At 35.7% G+C, this 20,278-nt stretch overlaps 1 protein-coding gene across 15 annotated transcripts in view; it reads right to left on the minus strand.

Annotated features, from left to right (window-relative positions):
• Positions 1 to 20,278, minus strand: part of DLG2 (discs large MAGUK scaffold protein 2) — a 2,072,859-nt gene that overhangs the window by 1,388,753 nt on the left and 663,828 nt on the right. For 2 of the 15 annotated variants that reach the window (XM_019450197.2, XM_019450196.2), the window contains exon 1: positions 7,455 to 7,784. The exons of the other annotated variants lie outside the window; for them this stretch is intronic. In XM_019450197.2, coding sequence (XP_019305742.1) covers positions 7,455 to 7,496 — 42 coding nt within the window. In that variant the 5' untranslated portion in view covers positions 7,497 to 7,784. Of the gene's footprint in view, positions 1 to 7,454; positions 7,785 to 20,278 lie in introns of those variants that run through there. 15 annotated transcript variants of the gene reach the window in all.

The following is a 20,278-nucleotide window of genomic DNA, read 5'->3' on the forward strand; positions in this document are numbered from 1 at the left end:
TATAGCAAAGCATTTTTCTCTAATTAATGCTGGTCAGATACAGAAGAACTGAGAACCAGCACCCCAGAGCTGAGGAGATCTCAATAACAGGGTAGGAAAAAATGAAGATAAATATCTACAAGTAAAATTATATAACAGAACTAGACAACCTGTCCCCAGTCTCAGTGGTACCAACCTGATCCAAGCTATTAACATCTCTCACCTGGATTACTGTAGGGCCTTTTACTGGTTTCTCTGCTCTGGCCCTTGCCCTCTTGGTCTCTTTTCAACACAGAAACCTGAGTGACCTTGTGAAAACATTGGTCAAATCAAGTGCCTCTTCTCCTAAAACTCTTGCTGATTTCCCATTTCACTAAAAGAAGTCTCACTTACAAACCCTACATGACCTGCTCACTTTGACACACTCTTGCTCTTTTCTCTTGCCAGCGACTATGGCTTCTTAGACATTCTTTAAAATGCTGGGCAGGCTCTACCTCAGGGCCTTTCTATTCTCTGCTACCATTTCCCACACAGCAAATTCCTTCACATCCTTTAGGTCTTTACTCAAACGTCATCATTCTAGGAGTACCTGGGCAGCTCAGTGTGTTAGCGTCTAATTTGGCTCAGGTCATGATATCATGGTTCATGAGTTCGAGCCCCGCATTGGGCTCTGTGCTGACAGTTCAGAGCCTGCAGCCTGCCTCGAATTCTGTGTCTCCCTCTTTCTCTGCCCTTCCCCTGCTCATGCTCTGTCTCTATCTCTCTCTGTCTCTCTCTGTCTCTCTCTCTCAAAAAAATAAAATAAACATTAAAAAAATAATAGGGGTGCCTGGGTGGCTCAGTGGGTTGAGCGTCCCACTTCAGCTCAGTCATGATCTCACAGTTTGTGAGTTCAAGTCCCACGTCAGGCTCTGTGCTGACAGCTCAGAGCCTGGAGCCTGTTTTGCATTCTGTGTGTGTGTGTGTCTCTCTCTCTGTGCTCCTTCCCTGCTCACACACTGTCTCTCTCTCAAAAATAAATAAATATTTAAAAAATAATAATAATAATAAAAGTCACCATCCTGGTGAGGCTATCACTAACCACTTTGCCAAAAACTTTAACCTCAACCCCTTTCCACATTCACATTTCTGATACTCTTTCTATTTATTTTGTTTTCTTTTCAGCATTTGCCATTATACACTATGCATTTTACTTAACTGTCTCTTTCACCGCCCATCTACCTTACTAGCATTTAAATTTTATAAGGATAGAGAATATTGTCTGATTATTGTCTGTTTTATTCCACCCTGTATTTTTAGCAACTAGGTCAGTTCCTGACATATAATAGATGCTCATTAAATATTTGGTGACTGAATGAATGTAAAATCAGAACAAAACCTGATGCTCTGACTCTAACCATCGTTTACTAGAAAGAAGCGAAGAGAAGGAATGGTAAGGTCATACTATGTAAAACATATGCAATTTTATTATTTAATTCCTTACCTTATTTAAAAAAAGATTTGAGGTGTGTGTAATACAATACTTATAATATATATATACATATATATATATATATATGTATGTATATATATATATATATTATCTATTTAGGAAGGTTTTAAAAATGTTTACAGTAGAACAGATCTGATTTAAACGCTAACTTCACAGGCACTTAGTATTTGTGTGACATCAGGCAAGTTATTTTTGTACCCTAAACTTCAGTTTCCCTGATGTTTCCCTGATGATGATAATTTTTATATCATAGGTCACTGGAAAGCATGAATAAGGGCAAAGTTATTGGTGTAGTCCAGGGCTTATAGTAAGAGCTTAACAAATGATAGCTGTTATTGCTATTGTTTGCTGTGCTGTTTTATTCTTTGTTAATTAATTCCTTGTATTATTTTTTAAAGTTTTGAATTAAAGAGCCTCATTAGACATTGTAATTCCAATACATTGAATAGGCTTAGGTATTATAAACTCAATGTACTGAGTAGGTGCACAACATTTGGAGGCTATAATATAAGGGCCCAGTGAGGGACTCATATTATTGTCCTCCTGAAAGAGATAATTATTAAACTAAAACCCTGCGAGAGACCACTCCTGATTTGGAAGAGCCAAGGTGTTACACAAACTGTCCACACATTCTGATTCATGGCTCCAAGCCCTGCCTACAGCAAAATAATGTGTTTATTAAAAGCTTCAATATGTGGGATGTATCATGAAATCTAGCTAAGAGTAGGCATCAGTAACATAAGGAGGTAAGGTTTCTACAAGCTTCCCTCTCAATCAGTCAATCTATCATTTTCTTAAATTCCCAACATACAAACTACAAGAAAAAAATGAACAAAAGCTCCTGTCCTCAAAATGCTTAAAATCTAGTTTCAGTGAGGGCAGTACCCAAACATAGTAAAAATTACCTAGCAATGTAAGATACTAATGGCAAGTGATAACATAAGGCAATATAAGATCTATTGCCATGAATGATGTAAAAATTGCATTCATTAAATGAAAGGAGGGAAGAAGTAAGGAAGTTATGTGGCTGTATCGACTTCTTGGAAGATAGACACACTGTTCTGTTTCTTAAAGGAAAACAGAATTTAAACAAGCATGTCAATACAGAGAAGGGATTTCCATTGCAGGAAACAGTTCTAGCAAGGGCTCAGAGGTAGAAAAGGGTGCAGTGTTTAGAAAAGAGTGACTTCATTGAATAAACCTGGTGGAAATGAGCATGATGAATGTCTGAATTGTAAAGTAGTTAGGCATCCAATAAATTGTTTTAGCTTGAATTACTGATTCCCTCCAACCTAGCTCTGTAACCTGTCTGCACAGATCTGTAAGAGTGACAGTGCCTGTGGTTTGTGATTGCCAAATCCAGTATGTAATCCCAAGCATACATGACCATAAAGTCTATGGTTTTGTTTTTTCTTTCTCTCAAAATAATTTAAAAAGCATTAAAACAAGTAAGCCTGGAGGAAAATAAAGAGAAATCTGGGATTTCAGTTAATGCAATCATTTATCAAATATTTATTGAACACTTACTATGTACTTGGCATGGTTCTTGATGCTGATGATATAGAGACTGGAACAAAACAAAGTGAAATCCTGGCTTCCATGGGGTTTACATGCCAGTATATATGCATGTGTGGTGGTGATGGTGACAGTGGTGGAGAAGGGAATGTTATATCGGAACCATTTCTTTTAAATGGGTTCAATTCCTAGAATTTTTTAACATGATTTTCACTGAAAGTGAGTCTATTCAGTGGCCTCAACTTTATCAGTTATGAGTTAAATTGATTTAGTACTTACTATATTCTAAGATTTTTATACTGTTTGCCTGCCATATCTCACATAATTCTTATAATATCCAATTACTATTATTATTCCTACTTTACAAATGAAAAAAAAATAAATTTCATGTAGAGCAAAAAATTTTTGTGCAAAAAAATGTCTATGTAATAAGTGGGAAAATAGACCTAAACATAGTTCTTTTGGAATTCCAAAAACCTATGCTTTAAAATCATATTGCTTTAGGGGCACCTGGGTGGCTCAGTCAGTTAAGCATCTGACTCTTGAACTCGGCTCAGGTCATGATCTCATGAATGGTGAGATCAAGCCTTGCATAGGGCTCTCTCTGCCTGTCTCTCTCTCTCTCTCTCTCTCTCTCTCTCTCTCTCTCAAAGAATAAATAAACTTAAATCATTTTGGTACACTCTTTTTCTAAAAATTTCTTATATTTACTCTCAAGGAATTTTAAAAATAAGAGAATTCTTGAAACTATAAGGTAGACAGCAGGATTTACTAGAATGAGAAGTAAAGTAGTAAACTAGGTCAAGAGATCTAAGCCCTATATTAGGTATGCTTCTATACCTATAATAAGCCCTATATTAGGTATGCTTCTGAAACAGTATAGAATAGAGGAACTAGCCATTTCCTTTCTCAATCTTAATTTTCTTGTCCTTGAAATAGGTCTAATACTAGTCATTCATATTTCAGACATTGTGGGTTTGTGTGTATATGGGTATGGTTATAGCAGCAGGGTGAAAGGGGGAAATAATGAGATGGGGAACAGAATTATTTAGAAAAACAAAAAAGTATCATCTGTATGTAAGTTATTATCAGGATCATTACTTTAAAAAATAGAGCCACTTCTATAGACAAAATGATATGGACATCTGGTACAACAAACTTCTTATATGTTTTCTTATCAAAGAGGTAGTTTTGGTACAACATAAGCAATTTGAGATGATGACTTATACATCTATATAATGATCACATTGCCCCTTTTGGTGTGAACAGTCTCAAATTAAATTGTTCTATTCATATTCTTTAAAAAACTAAAAGATAAATCCAAGCCAATATGATATGAATATTTATCAAAGTCAAACAACTTAGAGCTAACAACAACAAAAACAACCCAGAATATAAATAATACCCTTTGTTTGAAAGTTTTCATTTCTTTTCCTTCTTTAGAAAACTCTCCTTCTAGAAATAGGTGGCACAGAAACACAATTTCTAAAGAGTTAGATTGTGATGATCAATTCTCACAGTACTGGCTTTAGCTCCCATTTATTTGTTTTACCTATTAATTCACTGTTCAGCCTTGCAAGACCCCATGCTCTATCCATTTCAAACTATTTGCAGTCCTCCAAAGTGTTCTGCTTCTTACTTCCATGTTTTTTTGTCATTCCCCCTACCTGGCATGCCTTCTTCACTCCAGGCTGCTTAGCAAAACTCCATCAGCTGTCAAGATTCAACTCAAAGGTGATTTCACAGTGAAACCTTTCTTGACAAGTCCATGTAAAATTGGCCAGTGCTCTGTTTTGTTTTGTCCCTACAATGCCTTGTAAAGACTTCCATTACTAATCCTGTAATATTTCAAACCACTTATTTGTGTATATGTCTGTGGCCTTTCCAGGACTGGAAACTTCTTGAAAGCAAGAACTCTTTTCTATTGATCTTAGTTTCCCAGACTCCAGCACAGTGCAAAAATCACAATCGTCCTTTAAAATCTTTTGATAGATGAATGGATAAATGGTGATCCATGAGTCACATTCTGAGAGCTGTAAATTCTGTGTGTGTGGAGTGTGTGCATACTATACATACATACATAGTGTGTGGGAACTATATACAGAAAGAGAGGCGTAAGTATGTGTGTGTGTGTGTGTATATATATATATATATATATATGGCATATATATACAGCACAGGTTTAATGCCTGTGTTATATAAAAACATATGAAATATATATTTCACTCTCAAAAAATTCTTTTTACTGTATAATATATATTATAAATGACCATTTAACAAACTAATCATTGTGGAACAAAAGTTAGTGACATTTGTGGCTAATTCTGTGCAGACAAAGAAAATAAGTAAGAGATGTTTCTATTTTTTGAAGCTTAACCACCTTAAAGTTTTGGGTCACTGTAACACCAATCATGTTAAATCATGGAAACCTAAGAAGCTGTACACTACAAAAAAGACTTTACCGGAACCAAGCAAATAAGTAATTTTAGGCACAATAGAAAAAAAATCAAATTCTTTAAAATGTAATATGAAATAAAACAAAAATTAAGAAATAAAAATATCAGATAAGACTTTATTGTGCCAACTTGATGAAACGTCAGCCCACAGGTGAGCTGTAAATTCTACTGCAAACTTTGCTATTTCAAAAGGGAAAGATAACCCTAAAAGAAAATTATACAAGAAAGTTCGAGAACTAATTATTGAAAGGACTTAAGCATATTTACAATTGGAGTTAAACAACTCAAAGCAAGGTTATATGTGTTGTATGTGGCAATATGCATGTTCTGAGCTTTCACTGAAGTTCAGACTAACCAAGATACTAAGAATGTAGTATCCAAAGTCATATGAATTAAGATACTGTTGGTAAATGTCTTTTCACTTCTTTGCTTATGAATTTAAGTGAGAAAAAAATTACAGTTCAACCCATAAAGACCAATGATAATAGTCAAGACAAAAAACAAAATCCCAAAACCCATATTAAAGAAACTTTGGACTCAGGTTTTCTTGCACTTCTGAAATATGACAATGGACTATCAAAACAACTGTTATCTCTTAATCTAAAATTATTTATGGAATTTGTCTGAAAAAAAAAAAACACTTTTCTGTTTCAAAAAATATGAGGAGGGAAAACATTTAAAATTCATTGAGCTTACAGAACAATGCATGCCATACCCCATAATTAGGAATAGGAGACGGTGATAGAGAAATCCAAGTTGACATTTGGGTACACGCTAGGTTTTTAAATATCTCTTTGCATTTTGTTCGCTATATCCATCATATGCATGGGGAAAAAATGATTGCTGAAGTTAACCCTAAAAGTAGTAAAAAGTAAATTCTGTTGAACTCTGAAATGATCCACAGAATGCTGCCAGGCTGTAGTTGTAAAAGAATTGGTCATCAAAACATAAATACTACCTGTTTGAAGTTCAAATAGAAAACAAAAAGGCTTACAAAAGAGCGAGCAGCAGGGAGCACTTTAATAAAACTTGTAAACACAGAAAACAAAACTTTAGTGCCCAGACACATTAAAATACTCCCCCAGTAAAATAAAAAGGTGAAACACTTAACATTGATATATTTTTTTAAGATTCTTATTTTAGGTATTAAACCTTAACTGCCTTATTTTTTTTTTTTTTCTGAAAGGCAATCACTTTTGGACTTCCTTCAATAAGAAATCCAAGTTCAAAAAGCTAACAGAGATGTAATTCACTTAAATTATGCAACTGGAAATTCCACAGCTGGCCTGTCTAGCTCAGTGCTGAATGAATAGTGTCAGAAAACCTCTCCAATAATAACGCAGTCCTTCCGGACAAGGGGTAAATCTCCCAAACTTAGGCTCAACTTTGGAGGCTCATTAGCTACAGCAAGTGAATGTCAGCGGGGTGACAACAGTGGGGCACTGGCGCCCACACAGTGGAAGCAAACAGCCCACCCCGAGCAGAGGATTTGTATGATCAATATCAGCAACTTCCAATGATAATAATTTGTTTATATGAACAGGATGGTCAGATATCCCACAGATCATAACCTAATGCCATTATAACCACTAAATTTAATCCCCAGCTGTTAATTAAACTGCACGAGCACAGGCAGCTCATAGCACTTTTTAAAAGAAAGACTTTAAATCCTAATCTAAAGCATGCTGTATAGCTTTTTACCTTCTCTGATTTCTTGGTTCTGGCCTACCTAAACAATTTTCATCTTTTCCTCCCCCAACTCCACCCCCCAAGTGTGAGCCTGAACCTGAATAACAAACAGTTAAACCTGAAGGTCACTTCACAGCAGCGTTCCAACATGCTCCCCCAGCAAGGCTGCTCGGCAACAATAAAACAAAGCCCTTGCAACCACCTGTAATAATCTGCCTGCTCAGCCAGCAATCGGAAAAGTCCTGAAGCTACACAAGGTAGACATTTTCTGCAGCTGGTTTAACATGTATATTGTGCCCAGTTGCCGGCTCGCCTCCTCTTACCTTCACGTTAGTCCGGAGTGCACAGTAACATGCAAAGAACATTGCAGTAAATAAGGAGCATATGGACCGGTATTCAGCTTCTCAGCACAGCGCAAGCCCCACACACACGATCCTGGGCATGTGCTACTAAGGAGCATCCGTTCCCTCTGTCAGTTTGAAAATGCATTGATCTCTGTTTTCTCTGACTACAAAACGACATGTCTTGAAGGCACTGAGTGAGAGCTCAAAATCTCTTCATTGGCTATATATAGCATTGTGCCCAGTAATTTCAATTAGCTGAGAATTCAGCATCTGAAAGTTAAGACTTCAGTTGCTTTTCCTTCTAGCATTTTAAATCACTGGGTTTAAAAAAAAAAACGGGAGGGGGGAATGAGCTCACTCAGGAAGGAGGGGGGGAAAGGTGAAGAATGAAATTTAACCAATGAGTTACTTATATTTCTGGAGAGCCCTGGTATTATCCTATTAGATACTTTACAGCGGGACTGCACCGGGCAGACTCTAAATGAAGAGGAAACCCCTTTTCCTTAGGAGGTTTAATATGGGCTCTGCACTAGATTCCAGGCTATTCTGATGCAGCACCCTGTTTGGCAAATACTACAAATCACTGCAAACACATTTCATTCTGCTTTTTATGTGGAATAGGAACAAGACCAAAGGATCACTGTCTCCTCAAGTCCCCTAAAATGTAAGCTGGCTTCCTCTGGGGTGATCTGTGGTTACATGCCTGAGAAATACCACCTTCTCTTTCTTCCCTGTCCTATAATATCTGTTACATCTTCCAGGGATATCTAAAGTTAGTAGGCTTGCTACCAAAACGCTGCATCTATTTTTTTCCAAAACTAAGCTTTATTGGTAAATTACAATCAATATAGAGGATGGGATTGGAATGAAGATAGAAAATTCCAGGGGATAACATAACCATACATTCAGTAATTACTGCTGCTGAATGTGATATGTTCAGCTGGCTCTGGAAGGGAAAGAGCAAGAGAGAAAAATAAAAGCTTCTGCCCCCATGAATCCATACGGGAAAAAAAAAAGAACTTAATTCAAAAACATCGTCAGATCCTACTGTCTGTTGTCATTCCAGTCAGGCACCGGAGGCTGCAAATTAACTCAATTTTTACTGAGCCAAAAGGACAAAGTCCAATTTAAGGTTCTAAACTCTTATTTCCAGCCTTAGAAAGCCCTAATTCTCAGCTAGAATTCTAAAGCTATCTGGTGAAATGCAAGCAGAAATGAACAGTTCTCACTGCAGCAAAAATAGTGGGAGGAAAAAGAGTGGTTATGTCTTTGCCACGACGTTCCCCATCAGCTTACAGCAACAGGGAAGATCAGCATAACTCACTAGAAAAAGCTGCAGTGACTTTTAGGATTTTTCTTTAATATGTTTTGCATAAGCCACCTCCCCTCTGGAGCCTGCAGTGGTGCTGAGGCACCGTCAGAGCCACTGGGCATTTCTCCTGGGCAATGAGGTGAGGCGGCTTCAGGAGGAAGCAAGGTATTTAAGGGAGAGAAATTAAAGGAAGAAGAAAATCAGGATTTTCTATTTCTCTCTTAATGACAAGCATTCAGAAAGTGTCGTCAGTTCTGACTAAATAGCTATTTTGGGCTGTCATTGTTTGTGCCTTTTTTAGGAAGGAAAAAAGGCAATCTTGTCTTAAGCTGGAGATTCTCTAGCATCGTAAGAGAAGGCAGCTACTTAATTTGATTCCCAGTTCCGTCTGTCATATGAGCCCAGGTAATTACAAATTGTAAGCACTTGCAACACAACCAGTGACTTCCAGGACATTAAAACATCAACATGGAGGCCCAACTCTCATCATTCCACAACTTTTATTAATGGCTTCAAGTGCAAAACCAAACATTTCAGTTCATAACACTTTTCTCCCCTGAGGTCATAGCAGGTCACATTTCCTGCAGCTACTTCCCAATAAACAAGCCCAAACATAGCAACTCAATACCATGAAAAACTTAGAATTTTAAAATGCTTTCTCTATTGGGGGGTTAGAGGATTTTTAAAAACCAATTTTTCAACCTGTCAATAAGTACTGTTAAGTTTTTTGTTTGTTTGTTTTTTCCAATTAGGGATAGTGGAGGGGAAAAGCAACTTTATAATAGCTTTTTTATTATTATTTTAATGGACCCTAGGGTGTCTGGATGGCCCAGGAGAGACAGAAAGAGCTGGAAAGTGTTACAAATCTGAGAGCCTTTCACAGGGAAGAATGAAACAAAAACAAAGTTACAGGTGAAAAAGCACATGTAGGTTTCCCTGTGAGGCAATCAGGGACAACTTCTGACAAAACTTCAGATACGGTGTTAATGTATGTACATTCTTCTTCTTTTTTTTAATGTTTATTTATTTTTGAGACAGGGAGTGCAAGCAGGGCAGGGGCAGAGAGAGAGGGAGACAGAGGGTTTGAAACCAGCTCTGAGCTGACAGCAGAGAGCCTGATGCAGGGCTTGAGCCCACAAACCTCAAGATCATGACCCGAGCCTAACGCTTAAGGGACTGAGCCACCCAGGTGCCCCAATATATGTACATTCTAAAGAAAGGCTCTTTTTACGTTGAAGATCTGCTTAAAACCCCTCTGTGCACCTATTTACCCCATAGCATCCCGGTAAGGACCTGATCCAAACCTGATCCAAATTTAGTGCCGAATTTTCCTAACTATACTAGGACCGCTGACTTATTATTCTCATTTTATAGATGCAGGAAAAGCACTAAGCACAATGACAATGTCCCACTAAAAAAATATTCCCTATTTTTAGGCAAAAGTTCAACAGGACAATGTACCCACTAAAAGAATAACATTTGCTATGCTAGAAGGAAATGGTAGGTGGCTAAATGATAATATAAATCTGATGATATATTTATCTATAATAAATTATAATATATTTTTGATACAGCATGGTTCCAATATTCATGAGCTAGAAGTCCTGGAAAACTATTTCCACCTCAGATCCTCTCTTTTACCGTTTATAAAACAGAGATGCCTAAAATGGGGTTAATACTTCACTCCTAATGTCATTGAGAAGATTAAAGATAAATCCCATCACCAAAATAGTCTAGATGGATCAAAAATTTAAGTATAAAAATTGAAATCATAAACATATTAGAAGAAAACAGATTTGGTTTTGGTATATAATATTGGAGTGGAGAAACCTGAAGCCATATAAAAAAAAAATAAACAACTAACTATATAAAAATATAAAACTTCTTCCTGGTTAAATTATATACAATGACAAATGGCAAAATGGGAAAATAATGCAACATATTCAATGGAATATTTCCTTAAAATACAAGGAATTTTCATAACTCACTAAGAAAAAGTATGAAACTGAATGAAAAAAGAAGTAAACATAAAGTGGTAGTTCACAAAAAGACCACAAAACATTTAAAATACTCCACCTCCTTCGTATTTAGGGAAAAGCATAAAAATTAGAAAAGATTTTTTAAATTGATATATCAAGTACTAATGATGAAAACTTTGTTAAGGGCATCAAATCTATAAAATATTTTAAAAGGAGCATTCTCTTTGATGTATTGATTCAACTTCAACTCCTGGGAATTTATCCCAGATAGATGTAGATATATAGGGATAGAGACACACACACACACACATATGTATATATATGTATTATAAATATCTATTAGCACAAGACTTATCTGTAAGATTATAGTTTATCGATACCACAGAATACTATGCAATTATTAGAAAAATATGAGGTACATGTACAAATTGTTATATCAAAAGATGTTCAAGTTATAATCTTAAACACAAAAGAAGGTTGCTTAAACATAAAAGAAGAGGTTGTATAGTATGAGCCTATATTTGTATGCATATTTATATATAATTGTGGTAGAGGGGTGTGTGTGTGTGTCTGTGGGTGTGTGTGTAAAATTTTGACAGTGTTGATCATTGGGGATTGGGATGAGGCTTAGAAAGGGAAATCAGACATTATTCCTTTCATTTTTCCTTTTACATCATCTATATACTACAGGGGCCTCATCTACAATGAACTATTTATCCAACTATCCTCTCTCAGTAAATGAGAGAAATAAAGACACAGTAGAGGACCTGTGAGGGGATTTGCCTGTTGATCATGACACAGGGATGGACATGTACCCATTCCTGAGTATGTTACCTCCTGAGTACTTCCTGTAGTGTGGACATCCTCCTAGAATGCATGCAAGTCTAATGTGTAATATATATTTCTTAAAGCATGGCCTTTAACACAAGACAGCTACTTTATTTGTTTCTTAAATGAAAAAGTGGCTATCAAGTAAACTTGATTCTTGTCAATTTTTACCTTAAGCACTTAATTTAGAATGTGACATCTACATATATTTGTATTTCTTCTCTCTCTCTTTTACAATGAACATTGCTATAGACTGAATATTTATGCTCTCCCCAAATCTCTATGTTGAAAATTAATCCCCAGTGTAATGGTATTTGGAGGTGAGGGCTTTGGGAGATAGTTAGTTCTTCATGAATGGGATTAGTGTCCTTATAAAAGAAGTCCCAGACAATACCCTTTCCCCTTCCACCATGTGAGGACACGATGAAAAGGCAGACATCTACGAACCAGGAAGTGGACTCTCACCAGACACCAAATCTGCTGGTACCCTGATCTTGAACTTCAGCCTCCAGAACTGTGAGAAATACATTTCTATTGTTTACAGGCCACTCAATCTATAGTATTTTATTAGAGCAGCCCAAATGGACTAAGACAGCATATAATACTTTTTAGACTATAACTTAGTTTTTGTAATTTTTTTTAATATTAAAGCAATTTGCAATTATAATTTGGTAATAAGAACAGCAACAGCGTCTTTTAATATGGACAAATAATTCATATATCTGGACAAAATTTCCCTTAAGTACAAAATAAGGAAGTCTTACTACCTAGTTCTTTCTTATAGGCAGAGAAACTTTGGTAGGTTTACTTGCTTTTTGTTTTATTTAATTAGCACAGATAAGATATGTTTAAATGTTAAGGATCAACTAGATTATATTCCAGACCAATTAAGTCAGAATCTCCAGAGATGGAACCCAGGCATTACCATTTTATAAAATTTCTCAAGTGATTCTAATGTGCAGTTAGGACTGAGGATTATTTAAAGCAGAGTCAGCTGCTGGTTCCATAAAGGACCAGAGAGTGAATATTTTACCCTTGCAAGCCATATGATCACTGTCACAACACTAATTCTATTACAACTACTCAATGTTGATGTTATAGTGAGAAAGCAGCCATAGACATTGCATAATGTGTTCCAATAAAACTTTATTAATAAACATTAAAATTTGAATTTCATATAATGTTCACATGTCAGGAAATATTATTCTTGATCTTTTTCAAACATTTAAAATGTGAAAACATTTTTTAGGTTGTAGTTTGCCAATCCCTACTCTGGAGTCTTGAGCAATGGTTCTCAAAGCATGGTCCTTCAAGTAGCAGCATCAGCAAAAACTGGGAATTTCTTAGAAAGCAACCAGACAGAAACTCTAGGTTTGTAACTCACAAATCTCTGTAAACAACCCCCACCCCGTGTGGTTTTTCAAGTGAACTATGGTTTGAAAACCATTGCTCTAATGGAAGAGAGGGAAACTGATAGTTAAGTCTCCCACAAAAGCAGGAAGAGATGAATTCCAGAGTATAGATAAAAGAATTAGCCCTAGAGTAGAAGTAACATAGAAAACACAGAGAAAATGACTGTAAGTGCAAATGAGATCATTCTAGAGTGGAGGTTCAAGACTGAGATAGAGGCCAGTTGAGAAGGGACCACATGACTAACACCTTAGAACTAACTAGATCCTTTTCCTCTTAGTAACACTAAAAGCTCTTAGACCTTGAAGTAAAAAACCATACCAAACTGAAATAAAACAAACAAACAAACAAAGAATGACTTGGCTTTAAATTCCTTTTCTACCGCTTATTAGTTGAGTGACCTTTGACAAATTACATAACCTGTCTCTGATTCACAGAATTCCTCTGTAAAATAAATAAACCTACTTTGCAGGGATGTTGTAATGACTAAAATAAATAAGTGTGCAAACTGCTTGACTAGTACCTGGTACATAGTAAATTTCAGTGGTAGTTTTTAGTGTGAAGAAGGTTGAAATGACAGAGGAAAGAAGAAATATAAAAAGATGTTATCATTACTCTCTATCAAGTTCTGAATACATAGAAGATTCCCCACAGGGGTTCCCAAACCCTCTTGGCCTTCCCTGGGATTTCCAATCAGCCCTGAAAGGGACTCTCTGAAAGTTTGTTTATCTCATTATAACCTCTGAACCAATTTCATATAATTGGAATTCCTTGTATCTGTCTTGTAGTTTTAAAATAATTACTAATTTAAAAATTACAAAGCATTTCAGAGCTTCTCAAGAAATTCCACCAAAGTATCCCTAAAAGTAGAAGGGAATTCACTTATTATCATTGAAGGGTACGAACAAAATGGAATCTCTTTAATGTCTCATTTGTTATCTTTAGAATTCACAAAAATCTTCAATTCAAGTTGACAATATCTCTGTATTTGTTATAAAGTGATGTTTTATATTACTTACTGATGACTAGATTTAATAAGCCAAGAAGACTGTGCACTGTTTATCCCATGGCTTCAAGTACCCTCTGGCATACATACTACTTATGCATGCTTAGGGGTGCTTTTGCCTCAGTTCACAAAGTAGAAATACATTCAATTCTTTTTTTAAATTATTTATTGTGTTTATGTATTTTCATTTTATTGAGAGAGAGAGGGAGTGCGAAAGCAGAGAAGGGGCAGAGAGAATCCCAAGCAGTCTCCATGCTGCTAGCTTAGAGCCCGATATGGGGCTCAAACTCAAGAATGGTGATTATGACCTGAGCTGAAAGCAAGAGTCAGATGATTAACTAACTGAGCCACCCAGGTGCCTCAATTCCATTTAATTCTTGATCTTCACTTCACCATTGAAGATTTGTCATCATCCCTTTGTATCCAGTGAGAACACAGGAGGTTTCCCCTATATTTTCTTCTAGGAGTTTTACAACTTCAGGTTTAATATTATGTAATGTATTTAGAGTTGATTTTTATGTATGCTGAGATAAGGGTTCAATTTTATTCTTTTTTTCATGTGAATATTCAATTTTCCCAGTGCCATTTATTGAATAGACTATCCTTTCTTCATTGTGTTCTTAGTGCCTTTGTCAAAGATGAGTTGGCCATATATGCAAGAAATTATTTCTGGGCCCCTCCTTTGTGTTCCATTGGTATATTTCTGGTTACATGCCAGTACTATACTGTTTTAACTATTAGAGCTTTTATATAATTTGAAATCAAGAAATGTGATGCCTCTAGCTTTGTTCTTGTTGCTCAAAATTGCTTTGGCTATTCAAGGCCTTTTGTGGTGCCAAATGAATATTACGATTTTTTTTTCTGTAAAAAATGCCATTGGAGGGGCGCCTGGGTGGCTCAGTCGGTTAGGCATCCGACTTCAACTCAGGTCACGATCTCGTGGTCCGTGAGTTCGAGCCCCGCGTCGGGCTCTGGGCTGATGGCTCAGAGCCTGGAGCCTGCTTCGGATTCTGTGTCTCCCTCTCTCTCTGCCCCTCCCCTGTTCATGCTTTCTCTCTCTGTCTCAAAAATAAATAAACGTTAAAAATTTTTTTTTTAATTCCATTGGAATTTTGATTCAGATTGCATCAAATCAGTGTTATATGAACATTTTAGCAATAGAAATTCTTCCAATCCATAAACATGGAATATCTTTCTACTTATTTTATTCATGTCTTGTACCTGATCATGGAGAAAAGGCTTTCAGTTTTCTACTATTGAGTACGATGTTAACTGTGGGCTTGTCATATCTGGTCTTTGAGTCACATTCCTTCCACACCTAATTAGTTGGGAGTTTTTGCAATGAAAGGATGTTGAATTTTGTCAATTATATATATATATATATATATATATATATATATATATATATATATATACACACACATATATATATGTGTATATATATATATATTTGAAGTAAAATTAACATACAGCGTTATATTTGTTTCAGGTGTATGATATAATAATTCAACAATTCTAGACATTACTCAGTGCTCATTACAATAAGTGTGCTCATGATCTCTTTTATCTATTTCACTCGTCATTCCTCCCCCCAATATTAATTCTTCCAATCCATGAACATGGGCTATCTTTCCACTGATCTGTGTTATCTTTCATTCTACAAGTGCGGGATACCACATGTATAGACTTGTGCATGGTAAACTATCTTTGCATCCCAAAGATAAGTCCCACTTGATCATGGTGTATGATTTTTTAAGGTGCTGTTGAATTCAGTTTGCTGGGATTTTGTGGGACTTTTTGCACCTATATTCATCAGGGATATTGACCTATAATTTTCTTTTCTTGTAGTGTCCTTGTCTGACTTAAGTATCAGGGTAATACTGACATAAAATGAGTTTAGAAGTGTTCTTTTCTCTTCAGTTTTCTAAAAGAGTTGAGAAGCATTGGTATAATTCTACTTTCAACCTTTGGTAGAGAAGCACCTGGGTGGCTCAGTCAGTTAAGTGTCTGACTGTAGCTCAAGTTATGATTTCATAGCCTGTGCATTCTAGCCCCACATCAGGCTCTGTACTGACAGCTCAGAGCCTGGAGCCTGCTTCAGATTCTCTGTCTCCCTCTCTCCCTGCCCCTCCCCTGCTCATTCTCTTTCTCCCTCTCTCTCTCTCTCAGAAATAAATAAATGTTAAAAAATTTAAAAAAATAAAATAAAATAAAAAACCTTTGGTGGAATTCACCAGTGATGTCATCTGTTTCTCAACTTTTCTTTGTTGGGCTATTTCTGATTACTGATTCAATTTCCTCAACTTGTTATTAGTCTGTTCAGATTTTCTATTTCTGCATGATTTAGTCTTAGTAGGTTGTATGTTTCTAGAAACTTATCCATTTTTCTAGGTTATTGAGTTTTTTATGCTTAGAATAGCCTCTTATGATCTTTTGTATTTCTGTGGTATCATTGTAAAGTCTTTTGTTTCATTTCTGACTTTGAGTCTACTCTTTTTTTTCCTTATTTACACTATCTAAAGATTTCCATTTTGTATATCTTTTCAAAAAACTCTTAATTTTTTATGTTTTTTTCTTGTTTTTCTAGTTTCTAGCTTGTTTTATTTTTGTTCTCATCTTTGTGATTTCCTTCCTTCTGGTAACTTTGGCCTTAATTTGTTCTTCTTTTTCTAGTTCCTTATGGTGCAAATTTAGGTTATTTATTTGAGACCCTTCTTTTCTTCTTACTGTAGGCATTTTATGCTGTAAACATCCCTCCTGGAATTTCATTTGCTGTATCCCATAATTTTTGGTATGTTTGTTTCCATGTTTCTATCATTACTTATTTCACTATATGTATATATTTTTTTCCATTTTGATTTATTCTTCAATCTTTTGATTGTTTAGGAGTGTGTTTAATTTACACATATTTCTGAATTTTCCAGTTTCTTTCCTGTTATTGGTTTCTAGTTTCATACCACTATGGTTGAAAAACATTTTTAATACAATGTCAGTCTTCTTAAATTTGTTAAGGTTTGTTTTGTAGCCTAATATATCATCTGTCCTGGAGAATATTCTTCATGTGCTAGAGAAGAATGTACATTCTGCTGCTGTTCAATAAAATGTTCTGTATATATCTTTTAGGTATATTTTGTCTAGAGTATAGTTCAAGACCAATGTTTCCTTATTGATTTTATGTCTAGCTGATCAAATCATTGTTGAAAGAGGGGTAATGAAGTCCACTATTATTATTGCATTGCCATTTATCTTCCCTTTCAGCTCTGTTAATATTTAGTTTATATATTTAGGTCGTCCAATGTTAAGTGCATACATATTTATAATTGTTATATACTCTTGATGAATTGACCCCTATATTATTATATAATAATGTTCTTTGTCTCTTGTTATAGTTTTTTTCTCCTTTTTTAATTTAAATTTTAGTTAACATACAGTGCAATATTGGTTTCAGGAGGAGAATTCAGTGATTTATCACTTATATAAAACACCCAGTGCTTGTCACAAATGACCTCCTTAGTATCCATCTCCCATCTAGCCTATGTCCCACCCACCTCCCCCTGTTAACCCATAGTTTGTTCTCTATCATTAAGAGTCTCATGGTTTGTTTCCCTCCCTTCTCTTTCCCCTTCCTTCCCATATGTTCATCCGTTTTATTTCTTAAATTCCACATATGAGTGAAATATGGTATTTGTCTTTTTCTGATTGACTTATTTCACTTAGCATAATACATTATAGCTCCATCCATGTCATTGCAAATGGCAAGATTTCACTCTTTGTGGTGGCTGAGTAATATTTCATTGTATGTATATACATAATATATACAATGTATACATATATAATGAATATGTATATTACACCACATCTTCTTATTACGGTTTCTGACCTAAAGTCTATTTTGTCTGATCTAAGCATAGCTACCCCTGCTTTCTTTGGGTTTCCATTTGCATGGAATATCTTTATCCATCCCTTTACTTTGAGCCTATGTGTATAAAAGTGATGTGAGTCTCTTGTAGGCAGTATGTAATTGAGTCTTTTCTTTCTTTTTCTTTTTTTTTTTTCTTTTTGGTTCATTCAGCCACTCTATATCTTTTGATTTGAGAATTTAATCCATTTACCTTTAAAGTAATTGTTGATAGATAAGGACTTACTGTTGCCATTTTGTTAGTTGTTTTCTGACTGTTTTACACTTCTTTCTTTTCTTATTGTTTTCCTTTATGATTTGATAATTTTTCTCAAGTAGTATGCTTTTGATTCTTTTTCCTTTATCTTGTGTGTATCTACTATAGAATTTTGTCTTTAGGTTACCATGAGGCTTAATAAAACATCCTATAGTTAGAAAAGACTATTTTAAGCTGATTATAATTTAAATTTGATTACATACAAAAAATCTACCTGCTTATTTCAAACCCCCACACACATTACATTTTTTGACATTGCAATTTACATATTTTATATTATGCATCCATTAACAAATTATTTTAGTTATTTTTAACACTTCATTTCTTAACTTTTATGCTGGAGTTAAAAATGATTTGCACATTCCTGTTACAGTATAGAGTCTTCTGAATTTGACTATATACTACCTTTACCAGTGATTTTTAAATTTTTTATATATTTTTCTGGTACCAATTAGTGTCTTTTCTTTCCAACTTAAAGAAATTCCTTTAGCAATTCTTGAAAGGCAACTCTAGTGGTGATGAACCCCCTCAGGTTCTGTTTGTTTGGGAAAGCCTTTCTTTTTCCTTCACTTCTAAAGGACAGCTTTGCTGGGTAAAGTATTCTTAGTTGGCAATATTTTTTCTTTCACCACACTGATTTCATCATCTCACTCTCCTCTAGTCATCGAGGTTTCTGCTGAGAAATCTCCTGATACCTTTATGGAGATTCCCCTGTATTAGCCAAATCTCTTCTCTTGCTGCTTTCAAACTTCTCTCTTGATCTTTGATTATAATGTACTTTGATGAAGACCACTTTGGGTTGAACTTTTTGGGGACATTAGAGCTTCATATACCTAGGTATCCAAATCATGCTTTAGATTTGGGAAGTTTTCAGACGTTTCTTGAATTAAACTTTCTTCTTTTTCCCCTTCTCTCTCTTCCACTATTCCTATAATGTGTATATGGGTCCTCTTTATGGTATCCTATAAATCCTGTAGGCTTTATTCACATTTTTCTATTCTTAATTTTCCTTTTTATTTTTCTAACTGCATAATTTCAAATGACATGTCTTCAGGTTTACAGATTCTTTTTTCTGCTTGATCATGTTTGTTGTTGATGTTTTCTATTGTAATTTGCATTTCATTCATTGTATTCTTCAGCTCCAGAATATGTTAGCTCCTTTTTTAATAATTTATCTTTGTTGAGCTTATTTTGTTCATGTATTGGTTTGCTAATTTTTTTTAGTCAACTATATTTTCTCTCTTGTAGCTCACTGAGTGTCCTTAAAACAATTATCTTGAATTATTTTTACAGTAATTAAAAGATTTATACTTCTTTGGAGTCAGTGACTGGAAAATTATTTTGTTCCTTTGCTGGTGTCATCTTCCCTTCCCTTCCCTTCCTTTTCTTTCCCTTCCCTTCCCTTATCTTCCCTTTCCTTCTTTCATGTTTCTTGTGGCCTTGTGTTGATGTCCAAGCATTTATTGAAAAAGTAACCTCTTCCTAATTTTTCAGACTGGTTTTAGTGCATAAAGAACTTCACCTACAGATGAGTGTGAGGGCACCAGTTGAATGGGGTTTGGCAGTTCTGAGTCTGGAGAGGGTTCATCAATGCAGTCTCTGCCAGATGAGGACAACATCATTAAACACTGTAGGAGTCCTCAGTATCCAAAGCTGTGGGTGTCTGAAGTGGTGGTGAGTGCTGTTGGGATCTTTAATGGTGATGGCTGCCAGGGTCCTCCTGATTTCTTTTTCTTCCTTAGGGGATGTCATAGCCAAGGGTATAACTCTTGGTTTTAGGTCTAGCTTATGGGTGCATCTGAACTGGCACTGGTGTCAGATGTGTGAACACCTGTGGAGTGGCTGTGGAGTCAGGCTCTGGAGAGTGACCATGTGTGCAGCAATGATATCTCTATGGTCTGGTGTGCAGTACAGGCACTTATGGATCAACTGTGGATATAGGGTCCAGAGTACAGGCACACATAGAGCAATAGCAGCACTGGGATCTGGGGTGAAGGCAAATCTGAGGTGGTAATGTCTGGTGTCTGAGATGCAGGCATGTGGTATGGTCATGGAGTGAGGATCTGAAGCATGGATGTGCATGAAGAAGCTCC

Source organism: Panthera pardus, unplaced genomic scaffold (genome assembly GCF_024362965.1).
Source record: "Panthera pardus isolate Hobbes unplaced genomic scaffold, ASM2436296v1 HiC_scaffold_12, whole genome shotgun sequence".
Lineage (NCBI taxonomy): Eukaryota > Metazoa > Chordata > Mammalia > Carnivora > Felidae > Panthera > Panthera pardus.